Genomic DNA, 18,932 nt, shown 5'->3' with positions numbered 1-18,932 from the left:
GCGCTGAGTACAACGAATTTTTATCACGACACGAACAAGAACAACAAGAAAGAAACAACAAGAAGACAAACAATATGGTCGGAGCTGCATCCAAGTCAGGCAGCAGCATGCCCGGTGGTTGGGGAAAGGGTGAGGAGCAGAAGTCAAGTGAGTTCACTTACACGTGACTCGTAAGAGTCGAAAACTGACCCTTCATAGCATACTCGGTCGAGCAAGATATCCAAGACCATGGCGACAACCTCGTTGCCGGTGTCATTGGTAAGACCGGTGAGGTGGTAGACGAGACCGGCAAGACTGTCGGTAAGGTCACAGAAGGCGAGGCTGGAGAGCTTGTCGGCAACGTCGTCACCGCGACAGGGGATATCATCGGCAAGGACGGCGGCGTCATCGGCAAGGCTCTTCCCCTCGGCGAGTTGACGGAAGGCGGAGATACCAAGGAGGGCGGTGGCTTCAGCATCATGGGCGCTACCAAGGGCGTCAAGGGCATCGTCGACACTGTCGACGGCACTGTTCAGACTGTCAACCGCACATTACCGCTTGTCGGCGACCTGACCAAGGGTATTGGTTTGGGCGAAGGCCAGGGTGGTGTGCTGGGCGGCGTCCTTGGTGGTGGCCAAGATGAGAAGGGTTCCCAAGGTGGCCTTGTCGGCAACACCCTGGGCAACGTTACCGGAGCTCTCGGTGGTCAGTCCGAGAAGGGCACATCTTCAGATAATGCTCTCGGCGGCTTGCTTGGTGGTGTTTTGGGCCAGAGCCAAAGCGGCGGCCCTCTTGGTGGCGTCCTTGGTGGCACTGAGCCATTGAACCGCGACCAGTCCGTCACCGACAAGGACGAGAAGCTCACCCAGCTTCTTGCCGAGCAGAAGGAGGAAGCTGATGACAAGGCCTCCTTGACCGAGAACGCGAAGCAGAACCTCTTCGAGAACAATGAGACGACATCTGAGGTTGCCCCAATCGATCTCCAGGATGTTGAGAAGTCGCAACCCGACGTTGACGCTGATGGTAAGCTCACAACCGGCGGAGAGAACACCCAAACAGAGACTGAAGATTCCCAAGGCGCCAAGACAGACCTCACAGAGCAATCCACAATCGACGGTAAGAGCGACTTGCAAGAGGTGGACGCTGAGCCCATCGAGGAGGTAACAGAGGGTGCCGAGACCGTCAAGGACGACGCGACCGAGAAGGCTGGCACTGCCCAGACTGACGCTCAGTCCCGCGTTCCAGATGACATCGCTACCCTCGATATTCCCGTCTCGCAGATCCCCGACGGACTGAAGAGTGAGCTTCCGGAAGACGTCCAGACCGCCGACATCCCCGTATCACAAATTCCGTTCGACGCTCAGTCCAAGCTCCCTACCGACCTCGTTTCCAAGCTGCCTTCGGATCTGGCCTCTCAGGTCGAGGACGCCAAGTCTGGCGCCGAAACTGTTCGCGAATCTGACGCGACTGAGGACTGGGCGAACCAGCAGAACCCCGAGGAGCAGCTCGAGGTCCCGGAGGATGCCCAGACTGGCGAGTTCCCCAAGACTGAGGGTGTTACTGAGGGTGTCGAGGGCGAGGGCTTCGAGGCCGTCGATGAGGGTGTTGACTCCGGTGTCGAGGGCGTCGAAGATGTCGCTGAGACCGCCACCGCAAAGACTGGCGATGTCCCTGATATTGACGTCACTGCCGCATCTGAGTCTGCTCCTAAGTCTACCATCAAGGATGACATCAAGAGCGTCCTCAGCACCATTCGCTCTGCCATTCCCGAAGACCAGCGTACCGTCTCTGTTGCTGGCGACAAGCTTCTCCAGCCATTTGAGAAGTTCCCTGGCGCCCAGATCGACGACGAGGGCAAGGTCATCTTCGATGATGCTTCCATCGGCCGCATCGCCGAGGGCAACCCCGAGGACCTCGTTGGCATGACCATCGATGCCGAGGGAAATGTTGTCAACGAGCGCGGCAGCATCATTGGCAAGGCCGAGCTTAAGTCTGAGGTAGCGGAGGAGCTTCTCAAGGACACCATCGACTTCTCCATCTTGAAGGGTGCCAAGGTCAACAAGGCCGGCAACCTCGTTAACGACAAGGGTGAGGCTGTTGGTCGCATTGTCTCTGGTATCCTCAAGCACTTGGTGGGCCGCAAGGCCAACGAGCTTGGTGAGATCTGGAACGACAGCGGCAAGGTTATTGGCAAGGCCGAGCCTATTCCCGAGACAGAGCGTGAGGACCTCAGCGAGCCTGCTCCCTTCGAGGACTTCCCTGGCGCGACCGTCGAGTCTAACGGACACGTCCTCTTTGAGGGTGACATCGTCGGTCGTGTCATTGAGGGCGACCCGAAGAAGCTCAAGGGCAAGAAGGTTGACGACGATGGTGACATTCTTGACAAGAGCGGTAATGCCATTGGCAAGGCCGAGCGTTGGGAACCCGAGTCTGAGCCTGAGCCTGAACCGGAGGCGCCCGTTGACAACTCTGCTCTCGCTGGCAAGCGCGTCAACAAGGCTGGCAACGTTGTCGACAAGGACGGCACCATCTATGGCCGCATCGTCGAGGGCGATATCAAGCGCCTGATTGGACGTATGTGCGACAAGGACGGAAACGTTCGCAGCGAGTCCGGTGACATCATCGGAAGAGCTGAGCTTGTTGCCGAGGGTGATCGTGAGGGAGCCAAGGAGGGCCCCTTCGCTGAGCTTCCCGGCTGCACTGTCGCCAAGGACGGTACGATTGTTACTCCTTCTGGAGACGTTGTCGGTCGCCTCGTCCAGGGTGACGCCAAGGTCCTCTTCGGCCGCCCCATCGACGAGGATGGTGACATCCTCGATCGCAACGGTAACCTGCTCGGCAAGGCTGAGCGATGGGAACCCGAGGCTGCTCCCGAGAGACAGAAGGGACCTATGGAAGGCCGCAAGGTCAACCGCAGCGGCGAGGTCGTCGATGAGGATGGCGATGTAATTGGCAAGCTCACCTCTGGTGAGATCAAGGCCTGTGCCGGCAAGCCCGTCAACGAGGACAACGATGTTGTTGACTCCAAGGGACGTGTCGTCGGTCATGTCGAGCTTCTCGAGGACATTCCTGAGCCCAAGGGTCCCATGGAAGGCAAGGTTGTCAACAAGGAGGGTTTCGTCGTCAGCGACAGTGGCGAGACTCTTGGCAAGCTTACCAGCGGTGAGCTTAGCATCTGCGCTGGCAAGAAGGTCAACGAGGACAACGATGTTGTCGATTCCAAGGACCGCGTTGTTGGCCATGTTACTGCCATTTCCGATCTGCCTCAGAAGAAGGGACCCATGGAGGGTCGCAAGGTCAACAAGAACGGTGAGGTTTGTGACGAGGATGGAAACATCATCGGCAGACTTACCACTGGTGAGGTCACCATCTGCTCTGGAAAGGAGGTCAACAGCGACAACGATGTTGTCGACTCCAAGGACCGTGTCGTCGGACACGTCACCCTCGTTGAAGATATCGTTGAGGAGGAGGAGACTCCCGAGGAGACTGAGGAGGAGAAGCAGGCTCGCATTGAGGCCGAGGCTGACCGTAAGTTGGCCAAGAACCTCGGTGGCTTGATCGAGCAGGGCTTGGATCGTCTCCGTCCCATCTGCAAGATGATTACGCAGAAGATTGAGGCTGCTGAGCGCCAGCCCAAGGAGGAGCGTGACGAGGAGCAGCTAGTCAAGGACGTCAAGCCTCTCATTGAGGAGGGTGGCAAGCTTTTGACTGAGTTGAACGGCAGCGTTCGCGCCTTGGATCCCGATGGACGCATCCAGCAGAACGCCAAGGCCAAGGCCCAAACTCGTGAGGCCACTCCCGAGGAGCACCACCTCGCTGAGGTCTTGAAGGAGGTAAGTTTGATCCCAATACGAAACCCACCATGATCATGAATGCATGCTAACTTTGATGACAGTTGACTGGTACTATCACGGAAACCGTCGAGGGTGCCAAGCGCAAGCTTGAGGATCTTCCTAAGGCTAAGGCCGAGCTGAACCCTCTCTGGGGACTGCTCACCGAGCCTCTGTTCCAGATTCTGGCCGCTGTCGGTCTGTTGCTGACTGGTGTCCTCAACCTGGTTGGCCGTCTTCTCAACGGTCTTGGACTCGGCAAGATTGTCGATGGTCTACTCGGAACCCTCGGTCTCAACCGCTTGCTGGATGGCCTCGGCCTCGGCAGCTTGACCAAGGCTCTTGGTGGTGGCAAGAAGAAATAAGCGAGTCTATTGATTGCATGATTTGTTGTACTCGCGGTGGATCTATCGGATATTGGTTTGACGATGGTTTACAAACGTGTAATTTCTTTGGCGTATCATTTGTACGGTTTTCCGGGGCCTTCTGGCAAAAATATTTGGATTCGGTCTTGTAAGAATAGCAATGGTGTTTAGTTTTAGCGACTAATTTGTACGGCCTTTCTAGTTGCTTGTTGTTCATTCCTGTTGATGCCGGTGTTCGTCGTGATCGTCTTTCTTCTATTGGAATTGCGAGGATCATTCATTCGACAAGGTGTTTGGTGTGTTGGGATGAGAGAAACAATCATGAGGGAGTGAAGTCAAAAGAAGGTAAAGTTTTCCTTCCGATGGGGTCGCACCTTGTGCCTTCCTTCGTCAAACAAACACAAAGGCCGTGTGACAGGTGGGCAGGTGGCAGGTGCAACCTTCCCGGTGGTGGAAGCGCAACTTAAGGTACCTTACAAGGCACAAGGCAGGAAGCACTTGAGGCAGGGACCACCCATTGTTGTTGATCCCAATGACCCCATCAACCCCAACCCGCCCTTTCCTCCCTTTGCGCTCTGAGCCTTGAGGTGAGGTGGGCTTTGCCTTCCCTCTTTCGGCTGTTTCTGGTCTTAGCTTAGAGCACCTGCCGCGAGACAAACCAGCTCCTTTCCCAATTTGACAAGGCAAGCAAGAGCCGCCTTCCCGCTTACGGACTCGTCGTTGATGATCGTCAACTTGTCGCTTCCTTCTTCGCTCGTCCTATTGTCCGTTTGGCATCTGCCGCTTGCTCTTAGCCAACTTTTTTTTTTTTTTGCGACTTGCCCCATCCGTGTGTTGTCCATGTGGCTTCCCGTCCTGTCATCCCTTGAATCCCGTGCAGCTGCCGTGGTGCCCGCCCCCCCCGGTTTGTCGTTTGTGTCGTGGATCGAAACATTGCAAGCCGATCCGCCATCATCCACGGGCCACCTCATGGGCTTCAGAAAAAGCTCGGCCGAGGCAGTGAGACATGACACCACTTTTGTGCTTCCTAAGCCTGAGCAAATCACCAATAGTCGCATTTCCAATATCCCCGAGTTCCAAAGAGACAAGCAAGCCCGTCCTTCTACCATGATTACCATCGACGCCGTGCCTGTTTGGCCCATTCGGGTGGTGTGCCCCGCGATTTAGACTTTTTCTTACTATTGCTTCCCTTGTCCATAACGCTCGAAAACAGGGACCCCGAAATGCCCCAATGCTCCCTCAATATCGTGCCGAAGGGCTGAAGCCTGTTTTTGCGACACTCCAGGCCGCGTGGTGAAGGCTGGAAGGCCTGGAAGCAGTGGAAGGGGCAGGTTTCTATTAATTAACCATGGCACCCTCGCACTCCTCGCAGTAGTCAGGGCAGCATTTCTCTCCGTCTTCATCTGGATATGCGGGAGCGTTGGGGATGGGACGACGGTAATCACTTGGCGCGCTCCACTGCATCACAACATGGGCATTTTCAAGAGATGTTTTGGCTGTGCCGCTCACGTTACACCCCTGGAACACCGACAACACAGTCAACACTCGACCGCTACAGATCGGCATCGGCGAACGGATACCATACTCAAAGACCCAGTCTACGAGCTACAGGTTCTCGTGCGAATCCACGGTACCTCACGGCAGGCAGCTACTCCGACTGGTATTACATTCGACTCACGACATGTCTGGGTCGGGGATAGAACCTAAGACATTCATCTTTGGCAATTTGCAGAGAGACCACGACATTGCTTTTCCCAAACCTCCTAACGTCACAGCGATCCTTACCCACCGATGGAACATAAATTGAGATATGAGACTCACAAGAATCACTCTAGGGATACGATCAATCAACGGCGATGACAGGCGTTTCTGGCGATGCAAGCTACCGCGACACGCACCTCTAGGTCCCAAGCCCAGTACCGGAAGACGTCCGCTCCGGTCGGCTATTCTCCTAGCGACATTCTTCAGCGGACCCTCCGCTGTCTTCCTCCTAGCAGCTCATGCGCTCCGTCTTTTGGTTTTCCGCCGAGCCCGGCAATATTCCCGCTCTTCACCCGGAGCCACTAAACTTCGATAAGGTCTTGATTATCGATTAGATAAGATAGCGGATAAGATGAGATAAGACAATCAGCAAAGCTTTATCGATAAAGCAGCCTATCGAATCAAGCTTCTCACCTCACCCTCATCCTCAACAAAGGTGACGTCAAACCCGACGCCGCCCCTCGAGCTCTGAGCACCTAGGTTCCTGTCACCTTCCATCCAACCACCAGTGCACCACCACTCGCATGCCGTATGACGGCATCAACATGTCAACCGCCGCAATCAGCAACCAGCTGCTAATCTCCCCTCATTCGACCAGTTCCCACCACTCAAGGCGCACCCTTCTCTCTGCCCAACAGAGCAGAAGGTAGGAGCTTAGAGAAGCGCCTCCGTGCAACGCCCCTCCATTGACGCAAGAGCCCCTCCGTACTGAGACTGGGCCGTTCTCTGCCCCTCTTTCCTCGTCTGGATGAATATCGTAAACGTGATGTAGAATGATGTATCTCTGGAGTATTCCCTGAGTCCCAGCATAGACCGTGACCTACCTACCTGAGCCTTTGTATTTAATCCCATGTGTCTCCATTCCTGAACGTGAACTTTTCTTCATCACCAACCAAGCCTCATCACACTGACGACAGTACCTCTCCATTCCATCAACCCATAATCCCAATTACCTTACACACACATTTCAACATGCCCGAAGGCCGCCAATCTCCCCCTCCCGAACGCCAAACCGGCGCTCAGCAACAGGACCCCCCCGCCTCCGGCAAGGGAACCGACAACGCCTCCAACAAGGAGCAGACCAACAAGGAGTCTCTCGATGTACGTGTTTTTCATTCGTTTCCCATCAACCCTGCCCATCCCTTGAGTAGGGAATCTTGAGTTCAGATTCTAATCGAATTCCCTCGTCACAGAAGCTAGAGTCCAACCCCAAGGGACCCCTCGACGACGCCCTCAAGGAGAAGTTTTCTAAGACGGAGTAAAAAAGACCGATCCGTATTACGATCATGGGGTCTAGAGCAATTATGGATGGCATTTGTAAGAAACGGCGTTGGGAAACATGTTACATGAGGCATGACATCACACACTGCGAATGTGAGACTGTACTATAGATACCTAAGCTGCCCAAGAAGCATTTGAAAGCACCAGCGTCCACTTTGCCGTAAAATTTTGAAGGATGTATGTGCGCCGTCTAAAGTTTGGTACTGTATCACAGTTGCAAAATTTCGCGATTGAAGTGGTACCTTTGGATTGAACTTTGCCTTTCTACCTCACCCTACATTCTTCCAACTACGGTATTGTTCACTCATCGCCCTCAGAACAGCACAGATTGCGTGGACTTTTGAGGTTTTGGGATGTGATGATTCGCGAACACATGTAGAGTAATCATTATGAGATCTTTCTTTAACTGTAGTAATGCAACCACGGTCAAGTCGCCTTTCACAACCAAAGGACGGAATTACCAATACGGCATGAAATGAGCGGCAGCACAATTCAGATAGGCAACATGCACAGCGAGGTCAAAAAGTATACCTCATTTATTTAAGTAAACGGGTAAGCATATTCGATGCCATGATTTGCATTCAAAGTCGTAACTACCTAAGTGCCAAGGAAAACCACACGCGTCGCAATCATGAAACGTCTGTGCCTAATAAACCCAGCCAACGCCTGCCATCAAATCCTTTTGCAAACCAGTTCTCATCACTCTTTTACAAGGGAGTCTTCTCGTCGGTGGCAGCCGACGGCTTAGACAGAGGAACAGCCGTCGTGGGGTCGGGCTGGATGGGAGACTGAGTGCCGATAGTCTCACCGGTGGCAGCGGGGGCAGCCTTCTCCTTGCCCAGGAATCTCTCGAGGCCGGAGGCCTTGTAGGCACTGCCGCCATGCTCCTCCTTCTTGAGGTCGGCAAGGCGACGGGCCTCAGTGTGAATGTCCTGCACCTGTCTGGAGCCGGTCTCGTAGAAACCAACGATCTTCTTGCCAGTGGGCGTGCTGGTGGCCTTCTCAAAGTACGAGCTCAGACCGCCAAAGATGCCCTGGGCCTTGGCAGTGATGCCGTAGGACTGGTCCGTAGCCTTGGCGCGGTCGCTTGCGTGGTACTTGGTGTCGAGGCCTTGGAGGGTAGTCAAGAAGCGGTTGGAGACGCCGTGCTGGCTGTCGAGCTCGATGGCGCGCTGCAGAGCGGCGTCACCAACGACGTATCCTTGAGCGAGGTACTCGGCAAAGATGCGAGAGCGAGGCTTTTCTTCTTGTGTAATGTCGTCCGAGTCGCGGTCGGCGTTCTCCTTGTGGTGGGGGGCGTCGTCGGTGGGGTCGCCACCGGCGCTGGTGACGGTGATGTGAGAGGTGCCGAGCTGAGTGTTGTTCAGGAGGAGAGCCGTCTTGGCGGCGGTCTCCTTTTCGAATGTGACGGCAGCATCCTTTGTCTCGCCGGCGGGAGTAACCTCGATGTTGGTGATCTTGCCACTGCAGAATATCAGCAATTGCTCTGTTGTGTGGTGGGACTTGCGGTGAAAACAGGGAGTATCAGGCCATGGGAGAGCTGACGAGAGTGGAACTTACCAGAAGCTGAAGAAGTCCTTGATCTCCTTATCCTCAGTCGCCGAAGCGATGTTCTTGACGTGAACGGTGGTGTTTGACATGATGGCGGTTGTTTGACGTTTGGAGTTGTTGAGAAGTGTGTTTTTGAAAGTGTTGTAGGAGGGAGTTTTGTGAGGGGTAACTGGAGACTGGATGGGGTATCAAGGGCGGTTATGTACGTTGTCTCTCAAGTTGGGGGGGTATCCGGGAAAAAGCAAAGAATGAGACGAGCAGAAAGGACGTTGCTAAAAATTGTGTGGATGATGGGTTTTATGTAAAAGCTGGACGTGTCTGGATGGGAATGTTGGAGGCAATTACCTATGATGATCAGACGAAAGGGTCATGAGAACGCGCTATACCTTTGAGCCAAGGCAGGCGACGAAAGAGCATCCATCCACATCCCAGCGTGCTAGCCCAGACTCAGGGACAGAAGGGGCGGCCTCCAGCTGGTGACGATGCTGGGCACCACAAAGAGCAGGGACCCTGTTGAGAGAGGGAAAGAGGGGCTATGTGGTGGTAGCTGCCCTGTCTGGCTGGGCATCGAGGAGGATGGGAGGGAAAGGCAAGAGCGAGAACAGCAAGTAAGAGCAGGGGCCAGTCTGGGCCCAGTGCCACTGCCAGCTTCCATTCGGAGGGGGAAAGTGGGCCACGAGGGGGGCGAGGTCCAAACGTCATCGCCTCCGAATGTGAGGAGCTCTTGCCAGGAGTGGGGGGAACTGTGGCTGTGCCTAGACCAGGAGCAAGGTAGCCCCGCTGACAGAGCCACACTCCAGCCACGTACCTATCCCATTCATTTTCGCAGCTGAGATACCTTCACATGCTTCTCCCCAAGGTATCCCACCTACTGGAAGGCTCCAGAACATCAGACGACCCTGAATTCCTCCCTTCATCCCATCCTGAACGACCCAGATTCCCCAACGGAAAAAAGAAGACCAGATGACGCTCTTCGGTACGGATACGACGCGACTGCTCTGAGGACCAAATGCGACACTCCCATCCAGTTGTGTTGCGACGCGACGCCAGGGCGACGTGGCTCGTGGCTGGCACTTCACACTTCATATTTCAACATGCATGGAAGAACTTAGAACCCTCTCATACTCGATACCCCGCGTAACGTCGTCTCATCTAACTACCTTATTCTGGCCTACCACCATCATTCCTCACGGCTCCGACATTCTTCGACCTCCCAGCAATACATCTGACGCCTTCTGGCTAATGATAAAGGTCGCTACGGCAGGAAATGCTCCGGGAGCCCGCGGGAACACGCTCGCATCGACAACCCTGAGCCTGTCCACACCAAACACACGAAATTCGGAATCCACTACCGCCATACCATCATGAGCTGCACCCATTTTGCACGTTCCTGTAGGATGATGTCCAAAAGTCTGCTCCCGGATCCAGTCCTTGTCCGACTCCGGGTCTGCATCGCCGCAGAGGCCATCACTCTCGACCCGCGAGCACGGGGGTTCGGCCGGCTCCACTGGACCCCACGGGCCTTGGACGCCGCGCATGCTCCGTCGGCCCCACGCCACCACCTCCGCTAATGCTCCCAGATCCGTCTCCGCACCTTCCTTGTACAGCTCAAAGTTGATCTGCGGCGGTTCCGTCGGGTCTGCGGACCGAATCTTGATGTACCCGGCCGTGTTTTGCGGATGCATCTTGACTGTTGAGAAGCCAACGGTAGTCGGCGGATCAAGGAGCTCCGGCTGCTGTACCTCGGGCCAGAATCCGCGGAACGCCCTTGGCCAGCTGAACACGAAAACATCTCGCTCTCCCGTTAGAGAAAAGTTGGACCTGAGAAGCAACGCGTTCGAGTTATACCCTGGCCGCATGTACGGGCCTTTCCCCTGCCGCCACAGCTCCTCGCATGGATCTCCAGGGCTTCCTTTTGCGCAGATGGGCTCGTTGGGGTTTGGGGTAGCCGTGAGGTTGAGTTGAGCGTGGCCCACAACCGGAAATTCTTGGTTGTCTTGGAGGTTTCGCCCCACGCCTGGCAAGTCTGCCACGACCTCGATGCCGAGTGCTTCAAGATGTGTCTTGTTCCCGATGCCGCTGAGCTGTAGTAGCTGAGGTGAGTTGAAAGCGCCGCCTGCAACGATGACTTCGCGAGATGCCATTAATCGTCGTGTCTCCCCTTTCGTTGACGCATTTCGTCGCACGTCGGCGCCGTACGTTGAATTGCCCGCCAAATACTCAACGCCCACGGCCTTAGGCTTACCACCCTCTGTCTCTTCAAACAGGACCTTCGTGGCCAGAGAATTCGTTGATAAGGTCAGCGGCCACTTGGGAGAACCATCTGCGTTCTTGGCTGCCAGAGTCTCGTAGATGTATGTGCGAGAGCTGTACCGCTCCCATTTGTCTGTCGCATGGAACGACAGCCCCCCACATGCCCTCCGTCGTGTCTCTTTCTTCGCCGAGGAAGTTCCCGTCGCTGCCCACCATCTCGATAAGCTTCTCCGGGTCTTTCCCAATGGACCGCAAGTGCGACTTGAGAATGTCCATGAGACCAGGGTTATTGAGGTACTGAGACCCGTTGCCAAGATTCGTGTTAAAGTAGCCGTCGAATCCGTGCCCTGGCGTGCCTTCGGGGAGGTAGTTGTTCTTTTCGACCCTCTCAAAGATTTGCCGAATGTTTTGATGGCTTTACCATGACAGAGTCAGCCTTTCCAGTCTAGATATCTTCATTGTGCGCTCACAATTGCGGAAGACAAAACTCACTTCCACGAAGCATCCCCCGTAACATTCTGCACAAACTCCCAATCCGAATCATTCGGCAACCACGTCGCCATCGCATTCGTCACGCTCGAACCACCCACGGTCGCGCCGCGCGGGTACCACACCCCCAACAATTCTGCCCCCTCGGGCGCCCTCGCCGCATTACCGACCCAGTACGGTCCAATTCCAGTTCCATTCTGCGAGGGAAGCCGCCACGTCAGGTGATTATTTCGTAGCTCGACCTCGTCGTCCGGATGATGCCGCACGAAAAAGGACCAGCTGTTGCTCGGGGTGATGAAGTACCCGCCGTTGGCGATGACGGTGCGGATGTCGTCGCGCTCGTCGTCGCCTGCTTCGAGGAGGAGGGTTGGGTGGCCTGCGCGGGCGAGATTGCAGGCCAGGGGACCGCCGCCTGGGCCGGAGCCGATTACGATGTAAGTGTAGCTTGAGGTTTCGTTTGGGGCGGGTTGGGATGTGGTTTTTGAGGGGGTGGAGGAGGAGGATGAGGAGGAGGAAGAGGGATGGGAAAGCTGTGATTGTTGAGAGGATCATGGTGTGTTAGAGGGTTGATGCTCTTGAAATCGTACTGAGGATCGTGGAGGCGAAATCCTAAAGGTGAGATGAGAGGCCATGAACTGAAGTGGTGAGTCCGACTTTAAATAGGGAGCCCCATGTCTCTTACTAGGCCTTTGCCGGCTCGTGCCATGGTTCTCTACCTTAGGTCAAGAAGATTTCCATGATGTTTCCCTGGGTCATGGCTCCCCTGTCTCGCTTAGACATCTCCCCCGCATGGCAAAAAAAGCTCCCAGAGCCCGATCTACATCCCGATAAGCTTACCGGTGCCTTGGCGGGTGTAACCGTTGCAACGACAAGGTGTCGATGCAGCTTATGGTCGACGCGGGGTTCAGTCCCGATTGGGATTTACGAGACACGATGTTTCTCTCCTTGCAGACGATGATGACGGGTTCTTTTTAGTGAACGGATTTCAAAAGAAACACATTGCTCCCAATGTCTTGCTTCTTTTACCGATGGCAGTAGCAACGTTTTGTCATATTGGACTGCTACACCACCCCCAGCGAACTGATTAAGAAAGACAACTACCGTCTCTGGTTGAACAAGCCACCCTCCAATCTTGCTCCTTTGCCACCAGGACCGCCGTCCACATCGCTATACGTCTCAAACTCTTTGTGAGAAGACCGAAGTAACTGTTTTCAAGATGTGAGGTCTATTAGATGACTAACACTCTCCCGACTTCATCACAATGGAAGGTACGACCCTGATGGTGCCAACCGCACCTTCCCTCCCGGGTCCTCATCTACCGCACCTTCCATCTGAATACACGAGAAGGGTATATACCCCCCCTTCAATTCCGATTCTGTCACCAGCCAGTAGGCGCCCCCTTTGGGGTCAGGTCAAAACTGGCTGGTTGGTGGAGTGGTTGAAGTCCACGAACAGCCTAATCGGTGAAGGCTCAGAGGTCCCGTGTTCGAGTCCCAGCATGTGCGCCAGAGATGTAACCCCCAGCTCGCCACCGGGGGGGGGTGAACTCTTTTGTTTTTGTGTTTTCTGGGAGTCGTTCGTTTAGACCTGGCAGGTAAAAGCATGATGCTTTTTACCACAATCTCAGTCCTGTCAGGCTACAGCCTGCCTTTCCAGATATCAGTCAATGTGTTTTTGGTTGGAGAATATCAACACTGTATGCCGTACTACATTATGGAAGTCATCTAGTAGCCTCCTCCAGAGAATGAGATGAGATCTACTAGTTGGAGTTGACATCTTGTTTCTACACGCGAATCCACATACTCGATGTCGGAAATTTGCAGGTGTACGGGGCGTAGGATGAGGTCGTGAAAGGCTTCGCACTAGTGCAACTTCATGGTCTTATTCTCCGCATAGCCCCGTCTCCTTCTTGCTCACTTGGGTCTTGAATGGGAAAAGCTTTAGCATTCAAGAGACTTGACATATCCTTTTGTGTTTGTCAAAACATTCCGAGCTTTTCTAAAGAGATCATAGTGAAGCCACGCAATAGATTCCTGGTAAAGTCCTCGCAATCTGGCTCCATTCGTCAAACCATAGATGTCTCCTGAGACATCCGACGAAGAAGACGTTTGCCAAACCGACTAAACAGTTAAAAGCAGCCAATCGACACCATGGGTATCGCAATGACCCAAAAGACCCAGAAGTTACTTGTATCAGCTAAGGAATCCCCACCCATTGAAAAAACAGCAGCAACAAACGAGATGGGAATGAAGATCGTTGCCATTGAGGTCAGATGTCCGACTTGACGAGCCTGCTCATTGGTGTTGATGCTTTGCCTGACCGTAATGGCTTGCATGTAGTTCTGCAATATACCGTCAACTCGTATCTTCAGAAGCTGGCTCGCCCTCTCTAAACTTTTGCAAGCATCAGCTTCCCAGGGGCTTACAACTTTAGTCTCAGACTTGATTCCAAGCGCATTCATATTTCGCACAAGCTCAGCGTGGATCGAGTCGAGTGTGGCTGTAGCGCGTGACAAGCGACCAAAATCCTCACTATGCCACGAGCGTGTCCACGATCGTTCTTGGAACTTTTCGGGATTCCTTGCAGTCGTAGCAGGTTGGCGGCCCGTCTTAATTCGCTCCCGTGAGATATTTATCTCAATGGTGCGTAGTCTAGCGGTCCATGCCGACAAGACCAGTCTCCTGCATACATCAGTGCAGGTGTACATGTCAGATGTTGATTTGCGAACATTGAGAGGATAAAGTAGGACAAGATCCTCAGACAATGATTCCATGCGAGGTGTGCGCTCTGATTCACCCCAATCGCTTGGGACATGGCTCATGGCTTCTTGAGACTGCAATAGAGGATACCATGATCCTTGCTGTACTTTTTCGTCTGGGACATGTAAATCCTCTGTCTTCGTTTCGCACAGAACCTTGCGAGGCTCGTGTGCGTTTATCCATCCGACTAACTCTCATAGGGGAGGATCGACAAGAATGATAAAATCTCCCTGTTCCCACTGCATTGCGGAATAATCACTCAAAACTTCCTCTGCTGAGCGCAACGTTCCCTCAAATCAACATGGACAGCTGCGATTCTAGCTCCAATAGCGGGCATACCAAGAGTCCGGTCATAGGTGCCAACACCACCAGCCTTTCAGAGCTCTTATCTACTTGTATCCACTACTTTGAATCTGCGAAATACCACCCAAGCAAGCAGAGCACTCTTGATTTATTGAGAATCAGCTTGATCGGACTACGTCTCAGCCGGTGGGGAAAGGTGAAACAACATTCATCACGCACCCGTGCCTGAGGACCATGATCTCGACGAGGATGAAGTCAATGGTGTGAGGCAAACTCTCGGTGAACTTGTTTCTCTTTTCGATGTGCATGGATCATGTGACAATCAACAGCTCGTACAGTCACCACAGATAGAAGACAAGCTCGAACCACTGATAGAACATATGGACAACATTATCTGGGCAAGATGCAAGGCCAAAAGAATCCCATTCTTTCCACCATGTTCACAGTGTCAGGGCTACACTATTTGGTCATCTGAGGAGTTCGCAAAAGGCGCGAGTCTCTTGTCCAAGTTGGAAAAAACCTTTTGGCACCAGTGGACTGCGAGATCTGATTGCCGAGGAGCAAAGTACAATTCAAGGGACTAAGCCCGACGGTCCTCTTCTCAAGATATTCTTGACAATCTCACGAGAATTGGACCTGTGGAACACTTGAAGGGGAAACCGCATGCAGCGGGTCCCTGACGACGCGATGAACTACTTCTCTGCTTCAGCCCATGCAACCACATCTGAAGGATTCAAGTTCGATTTCCCAGAACATTTAGACCATTGAGTCTAGAAAGCTTTCAAATCTAGACCTAGGAAGGAGTAGCAAGTCGAAGTTCGTCTTAGTATAATATCGAACTCTCTATCTAGATATATCATAATACAGGACATATTATGTTTTTAGAGTAGGCATTTCTTAGTAGATATGAAAGATGTATAGATCAAAGCAAGCTGCTATGTACTATAGGTTAGGACTTTGTCAGCTCCAGAGCTGATGGAAAAGCGTCGCATATCTCGTTGGCTACTTTCGATATCTCGGCGCGATTAATTTTGATCTTTTCATGAGTGAATGTTAAGACTGCTTGCTTATGTTTGGTTATCCAATGCTATAAGTCCAACGATGGTGCAGGTAAGTTGCGGGCTCTTCTCGGGTTGAGATAACCACAAGCCAAGATCCCGCACGCGGCACACCAGCTGAAGCCCGGCATTGGTTGCGTGGTGAACTGGTTCGTTACCGTTTCTCGATGGCATCAATTGCTCAGTCATGCCCAACCGAAACGAAGTTCTTGCCCTAATATCGGCGGGCTTGCTGTGCCTCACGCTATGTCATTCTGGAACCCTCAGCATGGCCAAGGAGAGTGAAACTGAAATGGCAGGTCCATCACGGATCTCGATTCCAGGTAAGTTCTAGTGGGTTGAATGGCTGTAAGGGGCAGGGTGAGGTGTGAGATATGCCTAGACGAGCAACCCTTGTTATGAATGATGACCATGTATTGGAAGACATCGCACTGCTGGCATCCAACCGCACCGACAGGCCTCACTTCCTGGTGACAAGGCGACGGAACCGTTGGAACGTTCAGCTATTGAGAATGTAGGTAGTCTCGGCTATAATATCCTTGTCCTCTGCATGGAATGGCGTGGTTGAAGGATCAAACGAGTTTTGACCACGAGATGTGTTGCCAGGGTCTGGTAGCATGGCGCAGGACAGTCAGCTACCAAAGCTGGACTGGCGGGAAGCAAAAGGCTTGATCTGATTTGAGATGCATGTGTTCGAACTGGGCTTGGCCCGTGAATTGGAAACTCCACGTTCCGTTCTGTTTGTTGGTGAGAAGAGAACGAATCAAAAGGCCTTACTTGCATCGTCCCTCTTGACCAATGTGCTAGTCCAAGGACCTTGGATTCCCTAACTTCCTATTTGAGGAGGCACAAAAGATTGCTTCGCGGGGAGAGGGTCTAGATTTGGCTGTGTTGGTTCTGAAAAACGCTTGTTGGTTCTGCAATAATTACAACAATGTGAGGAACTTATGTTGCTGGTAAAATAGGGGACCCCTGCTTATCTTTCCGTATGCGCCGCTGTATTACGAACAAAAGAAACAAGCTGATTGGTGGTGCATACGGTCATCGCAAACCCGAATCGCACAGCCCGCGTCTGGCTGGCCGCAGGAGATGCGGACACCTCATCGGTTGAAATGAATGAGTCCAGCCTACGTGAGTAAGGATCTCACTTCCGTCCTGCCGTGTTATCGCAAGGTCTGGTTTGTATCGTGAAGACATGTATTATTGGTGAACCATGCATGAATATGCAGCCTCGATCCAACAATCCCGCGTTGGGACGATGTCTATCCGTACGTGTACGGGTATCCTGATATCTGGTGTCCTTAATCGTATCAACCCACCATAGGAGGGGCAGAGCTGTGCCGCAGCAGAGTCTCTTTTGTAGAGCTGAATTCTGCATTGTGTTCGCCCGTTGGTTTGATGCGTTTTCGAACCGGCTATTCTACTTCGGCATCGGATGTGTCGCATTGGCTACTTTCGACCTTTCGGTTTAAGATGCCATGGACCTCGTCAGCTTTAGAACCCTCTTCAAGACTTTGGGACACCGCTCATAAACACTCCGTATGAAGAACTTCCCCATTTCGAATCGATCATAAAAGGCAGTACACAAATCTCGTGAGAACAATGAGCTCTGATCTTCCTCCCCCGCCCTACAACGACGTCGTCTCGTCCGTCGACCGCCAACCCCCCTTTCCACGCCCAGACTCCGTCCAAATCCACCACATAATCGTCGGGCCCAGCGCCACCTCCCTCTCTCTCCCCTTCCCGGACCCAGCCGACGTATGGAAGACCCGCGACATATCCGTCCAGGATTGGGCCGCCTTTGCCTCCATCATCACCGCGGCGCTCGACAGAACCGTTGACGTTAACGACAGGAGGCAGTCGTCAAATTCAGGCGAGCACGAGGAGAAGCGCCTTATGGAAATCGTCGAGGGATGGAACAGCGGCTTTTTTGAGAAGCGCGGCCTCAAAGTTGTGCTCAATGGGCAGGATGATGCTGCCGCCCCTGCCGCTGTCTCTTCTACTGACGGCTCGCGGTTCAGCTTTGGTCCCACGAAGTTTGGGGTCCGGCTTGGCGGGGGGATGTTTGGTGTGGATTTGTCGTCTAAGAAATCTTCTGAGAAGTAGTTGACTGCACTTGTTTTCGATGAGCCCCCATTGTAGTTGAAGATCGAGAAGGGAGGGTTTCAGATAGATTGGGGAAGGTCAAGCTGCGGCATCATAATATGGTTGCAGAGTGATAAGAATGGCAGTAATTGCATATCTTGTTGATAATATTTCGGCCATTGAAGAATTCTTATTGGAGCCGAAACGCTCTGCCAAAGCCCAACGTGCAAACGTGGGAACGAGCAGATCAACACGCACATCCAATGAAAATATCTTCACGTTTCTTACCCGAACCAGAGATTCGCAAGGTAGACTTTGGCATATTGGATCATGGAGACTTTGGAAGTATCCAAGTTCTCGATGGTCTGGACGTGGTGGAGAATGTTTCGATGTAAGCAAGCCCAAATTAGAGATCTCTATACTCTGGCAACGTCGGACTGAGCATTCAGTCAGCCGGGGTTGATGAGGGCCTTTGTTTCATATGGGTGCTTTGTGCCGGTATCTCGTGGATGCCGAAGTTCGAAGCTTTGCCGTATTACGTGCCTGTGTTCCGGGAATGAAATAACACTGAGCGAATCCCGGATATATAGTCTCATCTGCCCTCGCATTCATTGTCACGGAGTTGATCAGTTCCGCGGAGATCGTTGGGACTTACTGCATCCGGCGATGAGAGGCTCACTTCCATGTAAGATGGAGGCGGCAAACTAGTTTACTAACCAACTAGACTGGAATACGGATTCGGAACATTTCACGTGCCAGTTTCTTTCCAATCATATTGACGGATTGATACAGTGAAATGAGGTTGCTAATACACTGAACGTGATAGGTTACTTATTATTGGTACTAAAAATATCTAGCAGCAAGGTATCCAGCATTTCACTCAAAGCAATCCACGCAACTTGGAGGTCAAAGTTGAGCAAATCTAGAGCGGGTTTGTGGAAGATGACCGTGATAGTGGTTGGGTTGATTGTGTGAAGTTGCGTTAGTGAAGCACTGGAGGTTTCACAAAACGTCCATGCCATATGGTAGTGAAATATCAGGAATTATTCAGGATTTACTTATCCTCCTAGTGTTCTCGGCCATGACATGAAAATAGAGGTATCTATAGTAATAGAAAAAGGAAAAAAGAAGGAAAAACCCGAACACCCTCATTTTCTGTACCAATAGTCCCGGATATGGTCGTCACGTCGTTAAAACAAGCACCTCAGGTCACCGACC

General features: G+C 52.9%; 5 protein-coding genes across 5 annotated transcripts; 3 read left to right on the top strand and 2 right to left on the bottom strand.

Annotated features, from left to right (window-relative positions):
- Positions 1 to 74: 74 nt before the first annotated feature.
- On the top strand, positions 75 to 4,174 carry N0V96_009447 (uncharacterized protein; the record flags this gene model as incomplete). The annotated part of the gene is made up of 3 exons (XM_053198355.2): positions 75 to 147; positions 199 to 3,812; positions 3,875 to 4,174. The coding sequence occupies 3 exons, from the start codon at positions 75 to 77 to the stop codon at positions 4,172 to 4,174; spliced, it is 3,987 nt and encodes a 1,328-aa protein (XP_053044248.2).
- A 2,733-nt stretch (positions 4,175 to 6,907) lies between these two features.
- On the top strand, positions 6,908 to 7,197 carry N0V96_009446 (uncharacterized protein; the record flags this gene model as incomplete). The annotated part of the gene is made up of 2 exons (XM_053198356.2): positions 6,908 to 7,036; positions 7,129 to 7,197. 2 exons carry the CDS (start codon positions 6,908 to 6,910, stop codon positions 7,195 to 7,197), a joined length of 198 nt encoding a protein of 65 aa, XP_053044249.2.
- A 726-nt stretch (positions 7,198 to 7,923) lies between these two features.
- vip1 lies at positions 7,924 to 8,856 on the bottom strand (the record flags this gene model as incomplete). Its single annotated transcript, XM_053198357.1, has 2 exons — positions 7,924 to 8,680; positions 8,777 to 8,856. The coding sequence occupies 2 exons, from the start codon at positions 8,854 to 8,856 to the stop codon at positions 7,924 to 7,926; spliced, it is 837 nt and encodes a 278-aa protein (XP_053044250.1).
- A 1,098-nt stretch (positions 8,857 to 9,954) lies between these two features.
- N0V96_009444 (uncharacterized protein) lies at positions 9,955 to 11,583 on the bottom strand (the record flags this gene model as incomplete). Its single annotated transcript, XM_065758645.1, has 3 exons — positions 9,955 to 11,134; positions 11,181 to 11,435; positions 11,576 to 11,583. The coding sequence occupies 3 exons, from the start codon at positions 11,581 to 11,583 to the stop codon at positions 9,955 to 9,957; spliced, it is 1,443 nt and encodes a 480-aa protein (XP_065612710.1).
- Positions 11,584 to 17,231: 5,648 nt separating this feature from the next.
- Positions 17,232 to 17,735, top strand: N0V96_009443 (uncharacterized protein; the record flags this gene model as incomplete). Its single annotated transcript, XM_065758644.1, has 1 exon — positions 17,232 to 17,735. The coding sequence occupies one exon, from the start codon at positions 17,232 to 17,234 to the stop codon at positions 17,733 to 17,735; it is 504 nt and encodes a 167-aa protein (XP_065612709.1).
- Positions 17,736 to 18,932: the final 1,197 nt, after the last annotated feature.

Source organism: Colletotrichum fioriniae (genome assembly GCF_027942845.1).
Source record: "Colletotrichum fioriniae strain IMI 355084 chromosome Unknown scaffold_12, whole genome shotgun sequence".
NCBI classification, from domain to species: Eukaryota; Fungi; Ascomycota; class Sordariomycetes; order Glomerellales; family Glomerellaceae; genus Colletotrichum; species Colletotrichum fioriniae.
Note: the sequence above shows the minus strand (reverse complement) of the source record. Positions and strands in the feature narration are given on the sequence as shown.